The 13,757-nt window shown below is 39.9% G+C and overlaps 1 protein-coding gene across 1 annotated transcript in view; it reads left to right on the top strand.

The window, feature by feature from the left end:
- The window catches only part of DLEC1 (DLEC1 cilia and flagella associated protein), a 56,862-nt gene that overhangs the window by 15,002 nt on the left and 28,103 nt on the right, over positions 1-13,757 (top strand). Inside the window, exons 9-18 of the mRNA XM_077808418.1 lie at positions 59-232; positions 1,014-1,150; positions 1,528-1,620; positions 3,666-3,756; positions 7,473-7,635; positions 9,723-9,915; positions 11,270-11,328; positions 12,614-12,785; positions 13,238-13,331; positions 13,579-13,709. Of these exons, the coding sequence (XP_077664544.1) occupies positions 59-232; positions 1,014-1,150; positions 1,528-1,620; positions 3,666-3,756; positions 7,473-7,635; positions 9,723-9,915; positions 11,270-11,328; positions 12,614-12,785; positions 13,238-13,331; positions 13,579-13,709 (1,307 nt within the window). The remainder of the gene's footprint in view (positions 1-58; positions 233-1,013; positions 1,151-1,527; positions 1,621-3,665; positions 3,757-7,472; positions 7,636-9,722; positions 9,916-11,269; positions 11,329-12,613; positions 12,786-13,237; positions 13,332-13,578; positions 13,710-13,757) is intronic.

Below are 13,757 nucleotides of genomic sequence, written 5' to 3'. Positions count from 1 at the left end.
AAAGCATAGAACAACTTTTGTATTTGAAATTTTAAATCACCTGCATTTTCTTTCCTAGGAAAATTTCCAGGAGAGGGTGGACTTGTCGCTCCTGGGATGACTTGCCAGTACACAATTCAGTTTATTCCTGAATATTTAGCTAATTATGAAGATTATATTCTAGTGGAGACGCAAGCACCAAACTCTCTCCTAATCCCTATAGAAGCTAGGAGACCACCTCCTGTATTAACATGTAGGTGCAAGCACTCAATAGTTTCTGTTAAGCTTTAGGTCTCTGATTTTTAAAGGGCCTTGACTGTCTCCAACTTTATGGAGGATTGTAGAATAATGTTGCAGGTGCATTTCATACCACTTACGTGTCTAACTGTCTGATTTACATGCATAATCTGATTAATAGGCATTTAAATGCTGTAAAATACTCCCTTAATTATTTGTATCTGCCAAATTGTGCCAACAGTTATTTTCAGGGTGCAGAGCCAGAGGCCCAAAAATCTGAAGCCACTTTTGAAACTCAGATTCTATATATTTGCTATGTCCATCACTTCCTCAATTGTTAAACATTAAATATCTAGGGTGCTGTTTACTGCAAAACTCTCCTCTGAAAATATCTAGCCCAGCCTGTAATATCTCAAATCTCAACTGGCATAAATCTGCATAGCTCAATGGAGTTATGCCTATTTATTCGAGCTGAAGATGTACTGTTAGCCATCAGTGATTTACTTTCCCCCAGCACAAAGCTCTTTTACAAAATCTTCTTTATTGTTATCAAAGTTTGACACAATCCTTAAGTACTTGGAGCTGGAAGCATCATTTAATATGGGAGAGTTATAGCAAGTTACAGCTCAAACTGCTGCACCTTTAAAGTAACCATTTAAAGTGTTTAGCATCTTTAGAGTCTTAATAATTCATATTCAATGAGTCCATGTTTAAAGAGTAATTGATTAAATAACTATTTTTCCTGCAGTTAGCTTTCACTACGTGCGTATTTTCCTTTGTTGTATTGTTTGTTGCAGTGCCTCGCATCATCAATTGTGGTTCCTGCCTTGTGGGGGGAGTAAAAATGACAGAATTTGTGTGCAGAAATGAAGGGTCCAGTAATGGAAAGTTCTGTATTATGCCAAAGAAAGTATGGCCACCTCCTAATTTCAGGGTAAGTGATTGGGAGGAACCATTGGACACAGTTTAGGTATCTCAAAGTATAAAGACTTTGTGGGCCATGACAATCAGCAGGGCTGGCCTGAAGTCATACATGCTCCTCTGTAAACTTCTAAAAAGGCCCCTTGTATCTGCCACTTGATTGTGACAACAGCACCCTTCCTGCCCTCTGCTCCCCCCAGGTAACCCAGAAAACCATGAGGATTTTCTGTCAATTAAGCAATGGTATATACCTTTGAGATTTATTAAAGAAGAAGAAGAATTATATGGAAAGAAAAAACTTTAATTGTCACAGGATGTCACCTATTCTAAATAGCTGGCTACAAAAACCCAACATGATCAATTTATTTTGTTTGTTCTTTTCACTTCAAGGCTGTTGCAACTATTGGTTTTGTGGAGCAAGGTCCATTTGGGATCCGACCTGCTGTTTTTGAGCTAGGTCCAGATCAAGCTATGTTATTAGAGGTCAGTAATTAGTGTTTAATATTTTGTACTTTACCAAATATATGAGCAATATAGGCCATTTTAAAATCCCTAAGTGTGATGCTTAGGGGGTTCACCCAGACCAGTAAGGGATTGTGTCACTGCCTGCCCTATAGCCTTGGCTGCTTCTGTGCTGTGCAGCTTTGGCTCAGAGTCCTGACACCAGCAGCCTGCTTACAGCACAGTGGCCTCCCCCTGGCTTCCAGCAGCCTGGTTACTCCTTCCAGGGTGACACCAAGAGCCCTTCCAGTCCCAAGTCTACCTAAAACCATCTCCTCTGCAGTGTGCAGCCCCTCTCACTGTAGCACTAACAAAATCTTATCAAGTCGCTGCTCCTTTAAAGAGGCAGTATGCAGTACCAGCCTGTAAGTTTGGCTGAGGATTTTACTCTTCAGTTTGAAACACTGCACTTTGATGTTTGTGTAATAAAAGAAGATTATATATTAACGAAGAACAGATATTTAAGTGATACCAAGTAAGGAATTGAGATAGAAATGGTTACAAATAAACAAAAGTAAAAATACGCTTCTAAGACTAAAACCTAACTCAACAAACTAGAGTCTTCTGTTCAAAGTAGATTTCTCACCACAGCTGGTCTTTCAGCATGGCTGGCCAGTCTTTAGCCAGGATCCAACAGAGCTCAAGCTCTTGATTTCTTTGTCTCCTCAGGTGAAGTGTGAGAAATTGGCTTTTTCTCTCTGCCTATATCCTCAAAGTTTATCTTTGTTTTCAAAGTCAAGAAGCCCTCCTGCATCCACCATGGAGTTGACGCCACATTAATTTTTATAGTCTCCACCACCATCATGATAGTTAAATGGTTATCTCCCCCACTCGTTAATTTGATGGCTTTGTTTATCTTTTATGTAAATATACTTCTGTAGGCTTTCTCTTTGCTCAGTTTACATTGGAGACACATTCAAGCAGGTGCAACCATATTCCTTTGTCTAGGGCAGGATGATTTAAGCCCTACTTGCCAAACACATTTTAAGAACGTATTTCCAGCCCATATTTATAATTTTTTGTATATCACCTGTACATATACATGTACATACATGCCTCTTGGAGGTCTCCCATGCATAGGAAGAATGCACTCACTAAGCCACCCATTAGGAGGCTGTAGTGTACACTCCTTTCTTTCACGTATGTGGACAGTGGTGAGGGGAGTGGTGCCATGGCCCTATCACCTTTCTACGCCTTTGGGGAGGCTTGTACTCCAGGAGGTGCTAGTGAGTAGCATTTGAGAGCATAGAGACTGCAATTATAGGTGCTTGTAAGGGGAGAAGGCTCCTGTGCCCTTCCAGCTCTGCTCACATATCCAGGGGACAAGCCCAGTCTGACCCTAATCAAGGGATCCTGTGTGAAGCCAGAGACAACAACAGTTTGAGATCACAGGAGTACATCCCTTACTGTAATGGAGAGAGTCAAATCCAAGAAAGCACTTTCCTTCACAGATTGCCTTGGGAAGGAAGGGCAATCTCTCCTCCTCTTTCCTTTTGGAGCATAAATTCCTTTGTTGCATGCCTACAGATGCTTATGCTCCATTTTGGATGCCGGTTGTGCTCTTTTTGAAGAGGGACACTCCAATTAATATATAGATCTTGCTGATCTGTACTGCTTTCTTTGCTGTCCTTTCCCATTTTCTCAGATCCAGATTACACAGAGATCTTCTGCAGAGTGCTGATTGCTTGAAGGATGCATAGGGGTGGATGAATAACGTTGATAATGATCTCTACATGCTATCCACACTCTTTTGCAGTATATTTATCCCATATTTAAGACTTGATTCTGCCCTCAGTTACATTGGTGGAACACCAGTGAATTCAGAAGGCCTACTCTTGATTTACCTCAAAGTAACTGAGAGCAGACTCTGAACATTAAAGACTTTTTATGACATATGTAAGGTTTTATAATTGATTAATTGATCGCTAGAGTTTTTTTGTAATGAACATCTCTGTATAGAAGTCTAAGAATTGTATGAAATTAATTATGGGCACTGCTATTTCACTGTGTGTAATCGTCTCTTTTAGATACTGTTTTCCCCCTCGTCTCCTGAAAACCTGAAGCAGACATTCACTATTGTTTGTGATAATTGCCAGATCAATGACATCACAGTTACAGGTTTGTTTCTAATGTGTTTTGAGATATTGTATAAAGCGGAAAGTACAAGGTGTTTTAAACATTTTTAAATCAATGGATTTATCAGTGTTTGCAAAGCATTTTGAAGATGTTAACGTCAATGTTCAATGTATGTTATTATTGTTACATTATTCTACTAAATGAAACATTTGGAATCCCAACTGCACTAGAAACATACCTCTTAACTTGATGCATGACGCTGGCCTTTAAACTATGTGAGAAAGTCCTATAATGAATCATAGAAGATTAGGGTTGGAAGAGACCTCAGGAGGTCATCTAGTCTAACCCCCTGCTCAAAGCAGGACCAACCCCAACTAAATCATCCCAGCCAGGGCTTTGTCAAGTCGGGCCTTAAAAACCTTTAAGGATGGAGATTCCACCACCTCCCTAAGTAACCCTTTCCAGTGCTTCACCACCCTCCTAGTGAAATAATGTCCAACTAGACCTCCCCCACTGTAACTTGAGACCATTGCTTCTTGTTCTGTCATCTGCTACCACTGAGAACAGCCGAGCTCCATCCTCTTTGGCACCCCCCTTCAGGTAGTTGAAGGCTGCTACCAAATCCCCCCTCAGTCTTCTCTTCTGCAGACTAAATAAGCCCAGTTCCCTCAGCCTCTCCTCGTAAGTCATGTGCCCCAGCCCCCTAATCATTTTAGATGCCCTACGCTACACTCGCTCCAATTTGTCCACATCATTTCTGTAGTGGGGGGCCCAAAACTGGACGCAATACTCCAGATGTGGCTTTACCAGTGCCGAATAGAGGGGAATAATCACTTCCCTCGATCTGCTGGCAATGCTCGTACTAATGCAGCCCAATATGCTGTTAGCCTTCTTGGCAACGAGAGCACACTACTGTCTCATATCCAGCTTCTCATCCACTGTAATCCCCAGATCCTTTTCTGCAGAACTGCCGCTTAGCCAGTCGGTCCCCAGTCTGTAGCAGTGCATGGGATTCTTTCGTCCTAAGTGCAGGACTCTGCACTTGTCCTTGCTGAACCTCATCAGATTTCTTTTGGCCCAATCCTCCAATTTGTCTAGGTCACTCTGGACCCTATCCCTACCCTCCAGCATATCTACCTCTCCCCCCAGCTTAGTGTCATCTGCAAACTTTCTGAGGGTGCAATCCATCCCATCATCTAGATCATTAATGAAGATGTTGAAAAGGACCAACCCCTGGGGCACTTCCCTTGATACTGGCTGCCAACTAGACATCGAGCCGTTGATCACTACCCATTGAGCCCAACGATCTAGCCAGCTTTCTATCCACCTTATTAGTCCATTCATCCAATCCATACTTTTTTAACTTGCTGGCAAGAATACTGTGGGAGACCGTATCAAAAGCTTTGCTAAAGTCAAGGTATACCACATCCACCGCTTTCCCCATATCCACAGAGCCAGTTATCTCATCATAGAAGGCAATCAGGTTGGTCAGGCATGACTTGCCCTTGGTGAATCCATGTTGACTGTTTCTGATCATCTTCCTCTCCTCCAAGTGCTTCAAAATGGATTCCTTGAGGACTTGCTCCATGATTTTTTCCGGGAACTGAGGTGAGGCTGACCAGTCTATAGTTCCCCGGATTCTCCTTTTTCAAAGATGGGCAATATATTTGCTTTTTTCCAATCGTCCGGGACCTCTCACGATTCCCACGAGTTTTAGAAATAATGGCCAATGGCTCTGCAATCACATCAGCCAGCTCCCTCGGCACCCTCGGATGTGTTGCATCTGGCCCCATGGACTTGTGCATGTCCAGCTTTTCTATATAGTCCTTAACCTGCTCTTTCACCACTGAGGGCTGCTCAGCTCCTCGCCATACTGTGCAGCCCAGTGCAGCAGTCTGGGAGCTGACCTTGTCTGTGAAGACTGAGGCAAAAAAAGCATTGAGTACTTCAGCTTTTCCCACATCATCTGTCACTAGGTTGCCTCCCCCATTCAGTAAGGGTCCCACACTTTCCTTGACCAACTTCTTGTTACTAACATACCTGTAGAAACCCTTCTTGTTACCCTTCACATCCCTTGCTAGCTGCAACTCGAATTGTGCTTTGGCCTTTCTGATTACGCCCCTGCATGCTCGAGCAATATTTGTATACTCCTCCCTAGTCATCTGTCCAGGTTTCCACTTCTTGTAAGTGTCCTTTTTATGTTTAAGCTCACCAAAGATTTCTCTGTTAAGCCAAGCTGGTCGCCTGCCATATTTGCTATTTTTTCTGCACCTCAGGATGGTTTGTTCCTGTGTCCTCAATAAGGCTTCTTTAAAATATAGCCTGCTCTCCTGGATTCCTTTCCTCCTCATATTAGCCTCCCGGGGATCCTGCCCATCAGTTCCCTGAGGGAGTCAAAGTCTGCTTTTCTGAAGTTCAGGGTCTCCAGTAGTTGCACCAGGAAGTTGTCCCCAACACTCTCCAAAAACTTCCTGGATTTTCTGTGCACTGCTGTATTGCTCTCCCAGCAGATGTCAGGGTGATTATAAGTCCCCCATGACAACCAGGGCCTGTGATCTGGAAACTTCTGTTAGTTGTCCAAAGAAAGCCTTGCCTACCTCATCCTCCTGGTCTGGTGGTCTGTAGTAGATACCCACCATGACATCATCCTTGTTGCTCTCACCTCGAAACTTAATCCAAAGACTCTCAACAGGCTTTTCTCCAGTTTCATACTGGAGCTCTGAGCAATCATACTGCTCTCTTACATGGAGTGCAACTTCTCCACCCTTTCTCCCCTTCCTGTCCTTCCTGAATAGTTTATACCCATCCATGATAGTGCTCCAGTCATGTGATTTACCCCGTCAAGTCTCTGTTATTCCAATCACATCATAGTTCCTTGACTGTGCAAGGACTTCCAATTCTTCCTGCTTGTTTCCAAAGCTTCTGGTGTTTGTTTTACAGGCATCCAAGATAACTAGCTGATTGCCCTACTTTCTCAGTATGAATTAGGTGGCCAATGAGGGGAATTAGCAAGGGAGAAAACTTAAAATAATGTGTGATTCATTTCATTGGCCTTATACCATTTTGCATTGACTCAAGATCTGATATTTATGATATCAAGAATATACGGTGACAAATTGTAAAATTCCAGTTTTTGTGGGAAAGACATGCATTTGGGTTTGAAACGTGTTGTGGCATACCCAGTCTTAAGCTATGTAGGCAATTGTGTTATGTTTGCTAATTTAACCTTTTGATTTTTAACCTAAATGCTTTTCTTACCAAGGACTTGTAAATACTTAAGAAATTATATATAATTTCCAGGCTTCCTAATAATTTTATTGAAAAATTTGCAGCAGTGCAAAGGTTTTTACTATTTGCTGTAGTTGTTAATGTACAACTCTTTTTTTTAATTGGTTATTTTCTGTGATAAAGATTGGGGGTCAGATTCTCAATTGAACTCTCATAGCTCAATTGACTTCAGTGGAACTATGCCAGTTTACATCAAATCATATCTGTTTATACTAGCTGATGAGCTGACCTTGCAACCCCAAAGTGTGTTAAATACATAAGGAAACTATCTGTATATATTGGTGTAGATTGGCAGTGAAATGATATCATGAAGGTACTGTAGTCTTAGCACGTTGGAGCGCAGAAGGCTGAGGAAAACCCAGATTTATCAGTAGTGTCCATTGCTATAGGTATGGTCATGAATAAGCAAGCAGTGTGAATAAACTTAACTGCCATATGGTAAACAGCGATTCTTATTTATTTTCTTGCAGGAAGTGGACAGCTGATAGCTTTAGAGCTTTTATCTGTCACTGGTGGAGAAAGCCACCCAGCCCCTGGTGAGCCTAGAGACATAGCAGCACAGCACCTCATACGTTTTGACCCCCAAAATCCACATGCAACAACAGAGAAGAAACTCCTTATAAGAAACTCTACGTACGTAGCTGCTAGTAATATAATAGCACGTTAGGACTGTAGAGTGTTGTTTTATGATCTAATATGTGCTACACTCTTCTGTTAGACTGGGACAGCAAGAATCCCCTGGGTTGGGGAAATATTCATGCAATTAATCAGCAATATGGATAAATGTTATTCTTGTTTGCAATAGCAGCCATGGGCACAATATACATATATCAGAGTGCTAAAGGCAGCCACAGATCACACTCCTGACTGAATGGCTGATCTGCTGCCGTATTTTGATACATTTTCAGCTCTTTATACTGTATCCCTCCAGCCCCAGAAGATTTGTAAATGGGAGAGTTGGGGACAAAATGCCCTTAGTGGGAATAAACTCTCTTTGGGATAAGGACCACATCTTAAAGTGCATTTATATTGTGCCTAGTACAATGGTACCCTGATCCTGATTGAGACCACTGGGTTTTGCTGTAACACTAATAATAATTAACAATATAATTAACAATAAGTTCAATATCTCTGATGACTGAAGTTAGAGGTTTGCAGATAACCAAAGCATCAATGGGCCAGATACTTATCTTGATTACATTAATGTAAATCCTTACTGACTGTATTGACTTCACTGGAGTGCAGAACCTGACATGGAAACTGTATACAGCAAAATGAAAAGTGACAGAGAATTGTGTTTGGATTTATAAACGACGGGTCAGATTCTCAACTAGGGTAAATTGGCAGAGCTCCATTGCTATTGTGATTCCTGCCTGTTGAGGATCCAGCATCACATTTTCTGTACATTTTAATTGCACTGGCATGGTCACTACACTTTTATTGTAAAGCATTTGTATGAAACAAACCTGTACTTTGTGAAACAAACTTGCATACAATGCAGTAGTAAACAGGTGACTATCAAGAATAGTTTTATAGTTTCTGTCATACCAGGCAGTATAAAAATTGCACTTGTTCTTTTAGTTTCACCTCATTTGCACTCAGAAATTAAAATATCAGCTTCCTGCCATACCTATTGTGTAGTGTGAGGTTTTAGATGTCACAGTGAAGTGGATTTTAAAGCCTATTAAATTACACAAAATTCCCCATGAAGCAACTCAATTAAGCAAGCATTCTTATTGACTGCTTTCTAGTTAAGTGGCATGATTGGCTAACAATGCATAGTCATTTACTTACATGTCAAGAGTCTAAGCCTGACCTCATTTTACAATTAAATATAGATACCTACCTACATAATAGCTAGCAGTACAGTCCAAACCCACTGAAGTCAATGGGAGTGTTTCCATTGATTTCAGTGGGCTTTGGATGAAATTCCAGAAAGGGAAAAGTTTGATGTCAGCAAAGGCTACTTCTGTCACCTAAATGCTGCACTACATTATAGGTTAAGAAGGCTAGAATCATAGAAATGTAGGGGTGGAAAGGATCTTAAAATGTCATTTAATCCATCCTCCTGCGCTGAGGCAGGATTAAGTATACTCAGACCACCCCTGGTAGGTGTTTGTCTAACCTGTTCTTAAAAGCCTCCAATGATGGGGATTCCACAACCTCCCTTACTAACCTATTCTAGCTCTTAATTATTCTTATAGTTTAAAAGTTTTTCCTAATATCTAACCTAAATCTCCCTTGCAGCAGATTAAGCTCATTACTTCTTGTCGTACTTTCAATGGACATGGAGAACTATTGATCACAGTCCTCTTTATAACAGCCCTTAACATATCTGAAAACTGTTATCAGGTCCCTTCTCAGTTTTCTTTTCTCAGGACTCAACATGGCCAGTTTTTTAACGTTTCCTCATAGGTCAAGTTTTCTAAACCTTTTACGATTTTTTTTGCTCTCCTCTGGTCTCTCTCCAGTTTGTCCACATCTTGTGCTAATAGCTTTTCAATACTTATATAGTTTATCGCAGCTTCCTTGTATTTTTATACTGTAACAATCTTCCTACACAACTCTATCAGTTTTGTGACTAGTAGAGATTTTCTTATGATCTTTAAGGAAAAGGATATTGTGGACTGTGGTACAATTTTATGCTATGATCTTACAGAAAAAAATCTATCTAAATATTTGGTATTATAGTCTTTTTCTGTTTATTAATCTATTTCCAGTCATGTGGAACTTCCTTTCTACTGGCAGATAATGAAGCCTAATCTGCAACCATTAATGCCTGAAGAAACTGGGGACCTTGCAAAGGTCAAGTACCACCTAGATGTAGAGTCAGCTTTCTCTATAAATCCTAACCTGGGAATTCTGCAGCCCCACACTGATCACGAGTTTATTCTCACTTATGCTCCGCAGGAGGTACGGGTCAAGATTTCTTATTTCCTATAAATTCCAGCTGTGTATTTTTATGCAAGTCATAAAAACCTTGCTGTAGAGATTTTTGAATTAAGTTTAATCAACTGTTGTGATGCTGGGATACATAGTATTAAAAATCTACAGCGTTATTAAAGGAAAATATGTTTTGGTTGCAAAATATCGAGCCTGATTCTGATCTCAGTTTTATACTGATTCAGCTCCATTAACTTCATCTGAGATGCTTGAGATTTACAGTGGCATCAGAGCAGAATTGGGTTAGTGTATTTAAAAAGACTTGATCCAAACAGATTACAGAGTTGAGGGTGATTAGGGTCACATAACTGCCTAAACAGGAGTGGAATGTATTGTGGTTTAAGAAAGATCTTAATACAGGTTAATAGAAAACTGAATTAATAAATGTTTCATTAGTGAAAACATAAAATGACACATATTGCATTATTCAGATTACTGGTATTTATAAATAAGTGAGCTCTTTGTAACACATTACAGTATTAAGGTCCGACTGTATGTCATTCCTTCACACTATTAGCATAAAAGAAGAGCCATCTTTAAATTTAGTACTGCCAACAGATACAACAGTGCCTCTTTTTCAAGCACAGTTTGGAGTTTGATGACCTCTGAATTTTGATATTAGTGGGATGGATAGACAAATACTTCAGCTGTTAAGGCATTAAAGTAATTTTATTCTTGATTTAGGGAAATCTCTCAGATATTTGTCTACAGTATGTAATATACTAGGGCAAATTAAAGGAAAAAGTCTGAATTACAGTAGAACCTCAGAATTACGAACACCAAAGTTACAAACTGACTGGTCAACCACACACACCTCATTTGGAACTGGACGTATGCAATCAGGCAGCAGCAGAAATCTTAAAAAAAAAAAGTAAATACAGTACAGTACTGTATTAAACATACACTACTAAAAAATAAAGGGAAAGTTTAAAAAAAAGATTTGACAAGGCAAGGAAACTGTTTCTGTGCTTGTTTCATTTAAGATGGTTAAAAGCAGCATTTTTCTTCTGCATAGTAAAGTTTCAAAGCTATATTAAGTCAATGTTCAGTTATACACTTTTGAAAGAACAACCATAACGCTTTGTTCAGAGTTATGAATATTTCAGAATTACGAACAGCCTCCATTCCCAAGCTGTTCCTAATTCTGAGGTTCTACTGTAACGAGTATTTTTCTTGTAACCATGCAATATAGTTGTAGTCCTTTAACTTTTAATTATAGATTATTTTGCATCCACTTTTCCCCATTTTAAATGTTCTTGATTGCGGGGGGGGGGAGATGGATACCTCAGCATAAATGATTTAAATTATGTCCTCTTTCATATAGCTGAAAGATTATCACAGTGTGATTCAAATTGTACTGAGGGACATCCCAGAGCCACCTAGGTAAGCTGAGAAGCAGTAGTGACATGCAACAGACACATAATAGTGTAATTAAATTATTAGCATTAAGTTTATTGGTGGTGGTTTATTTCTCTAGTGATTGTAATGCTTGTGAATGGTCCTGGATCAACAACGCTACATAATTTATCCACAGAATAGATAGCAGACAGCATCATTGCAAGCTTTCCCACATGCTTTAGTACTTCCCAGAGGGACCACCTATGTGGGCAAGAGGTAATTCAGTCTCCATGCCCATTAATTCCGTGGCCTTTCTGCTGAGACTACCAACAAGTTTGCCAATTATTGCCAGTTGTCATAGTGGTCTTTGTGATATGGATACCTGCTCAGTAGAAATTGAACTGGGATGACTAAACTCGTTTCATGTAGAAGGAAGGACGATTATATTTTCCACATTTGCATAATTCAAAAAAAGATCAGCCAAAAAATATTTATTGCCAGGGTTGAGGCCTGTCATGGAAAACTTCCTTTCAGACTCAGTTTGCTTGAGAAGGTTATGAGCAATTGCAAAAGAGACCTGTTATGGGACTTGGCAGTAGTAAAGTTTAGCTGTAGTGCACACTGCTCTCACCCATCAATAACCCTCTGTATTTGTACTGCGCTTTTCATCTGTGGAGCTCAAAGTGCTTTATGAATATTAATTCTCACAACATCTCCATAAGGAAGGTAATGTTGTTATCATGATTTTTAGCTGAGGCACATTACAGGCCCACAATTCCACAAGTGGCCTGTAATTTTAGGTGCTTTGATTTTTAAGTGTCCAGTTTTAGACACCTGATGTTCAGAGGTGGTGAGCACCTTCAACTTCAGCTGAAGTCACTGGGAGCTAGGAGTGCTCAATACTTCTGAAGGTCACATCCTAGAGGTCAAATTCTGCTTTTAATTACACTGGTGTATATCCAGAAGCCAACAGATTTATTCTGGATATAACTGAGTGGGGAACCTGATCTTAGGTGTCTAAAACACCCCAGTATGGAGACACACAATTTAAAAATTTGAATCTAAGCATTTTCCCATTATCACAAGGCAATATGGTAGCAGACCAGGCAATAGGTCGCTGGAGTCTTGACTCCCAGTGTCCTATTCTAACCACTAGATACCCTGGGTCTGATTCTCCTGTCATTCCAGTTTTATTTCATGGCTTCAGTAAAGTTACAGCTCATTCACTTCAGTGTAAGTTAAAGGCAAATCAAACCCCCTATATCACACTAGATCAGATCATATATAAATGCAAAATCTGCTCAGTAATTCTAATGATTTCCTCACACAGCTCAGAAAAGCAGGTGATGCTTGGAAATTCAGAATCCAAAACAGATGATGTGATTGCACTGGAAATAGAAGTTAAAGGTTCAACAGAACCATTTCAACTCCTTTTGGAACCCTATGTCATTATCATCCCTGGAGAAAACTTTATTGGCGTAAATGTAAAAAAAACATTTAAGGTTTGTTTGCTTCTACCTTTATGTTGTTGTTCAATGCATGTAACTAGGCTTCATGGGCGTAATGGGAGCGCATATATTGCTGTATTCTAACAGTAGCTTTGGTTAGCCACGCTTTTCTGGGTTTAACTTTAACCATCAATGTTGCTTTAAACTCTTGGGTTTTATGTTTTTTGTTTGTTCTTGATTCATTTCAGGGAAGGGGTTCAAGTACTATGGTGATACAGGCCACGCAAATAACTAGATAGACCTGTCACATCCTAAAACTGATCTTAGCATGTTTATAGTAGAATGGTTTTGACATGAGTTCACTGTTGAAGATAAAATTGAAACAGTGCAAACACTGAAATACCTTGTTTCTAAGGCAGCACTATTGACAACATATTGGCATTTTGCAGACTCCCGTGAAAGCATAAAGTGCATTATTTAGCTCATTAATTTTTCAATTGTTTTAGATGTGGAATAACAGCAAATCATCCATCAAATATACATGGGGAAAAATCAGTGCACATGATATAGTTGAAGTTGAACCTTATACTGGAGTGTTAGGTAAAGTTTCTGTGCTTTGTAAATAATTATTAGTAGAAATATTTAAATTGTTGAGTGTTACATTAAGAAAGAAATGGTAGAGTGTGATGTTGTCAACACGTTTGTGAAATTAGGGCCTGATCCAAAGCAGATGGAAGTCAATGGGAGTCTTCCCATTGACGTTCAAAGGCTTTGGGGATTTAGCCGTGTAAAGTGGGGAGGAGGGGAAAGATGATGATTATGAAGAAACTGAATTTTTCTTTTCTAGAAGCCAATGAATTCTGTGAATTTGAATTGAATTTTACTGGAAGCAAACCTGGATATGCCAGCCATAACCTGCATTGTAAAATCGAACACTCTGTGGAGCCAGTTGTGCTGCATGTGGAGGCTGCTTTTAAGGTGACAACACATACAACATTTCAGGAGCATGGGCTGGCTGAGAGAGCT

Source organism: Eretmochelys imbricata, chromosome 2 (assembly GCF_965152235.1).
Source record: "Eretmochelys imbricata isolate rEreImb1 chromosome 2, rEreImb1.hap1, whole genome shotgun sequence".
Classification (NCBI taxonomy): domain Eukaryota; kingdom Metazoa; phylum Chordata; order Testudines; family Cheloniidae; genus Eretmochelys; species Eretmochelys imbricata.
The sequence above is the reverse complement of the archived record's forward strand: the minus strand, read 5'-3'. Positions and strand labels throughout refer to the sequence as shown.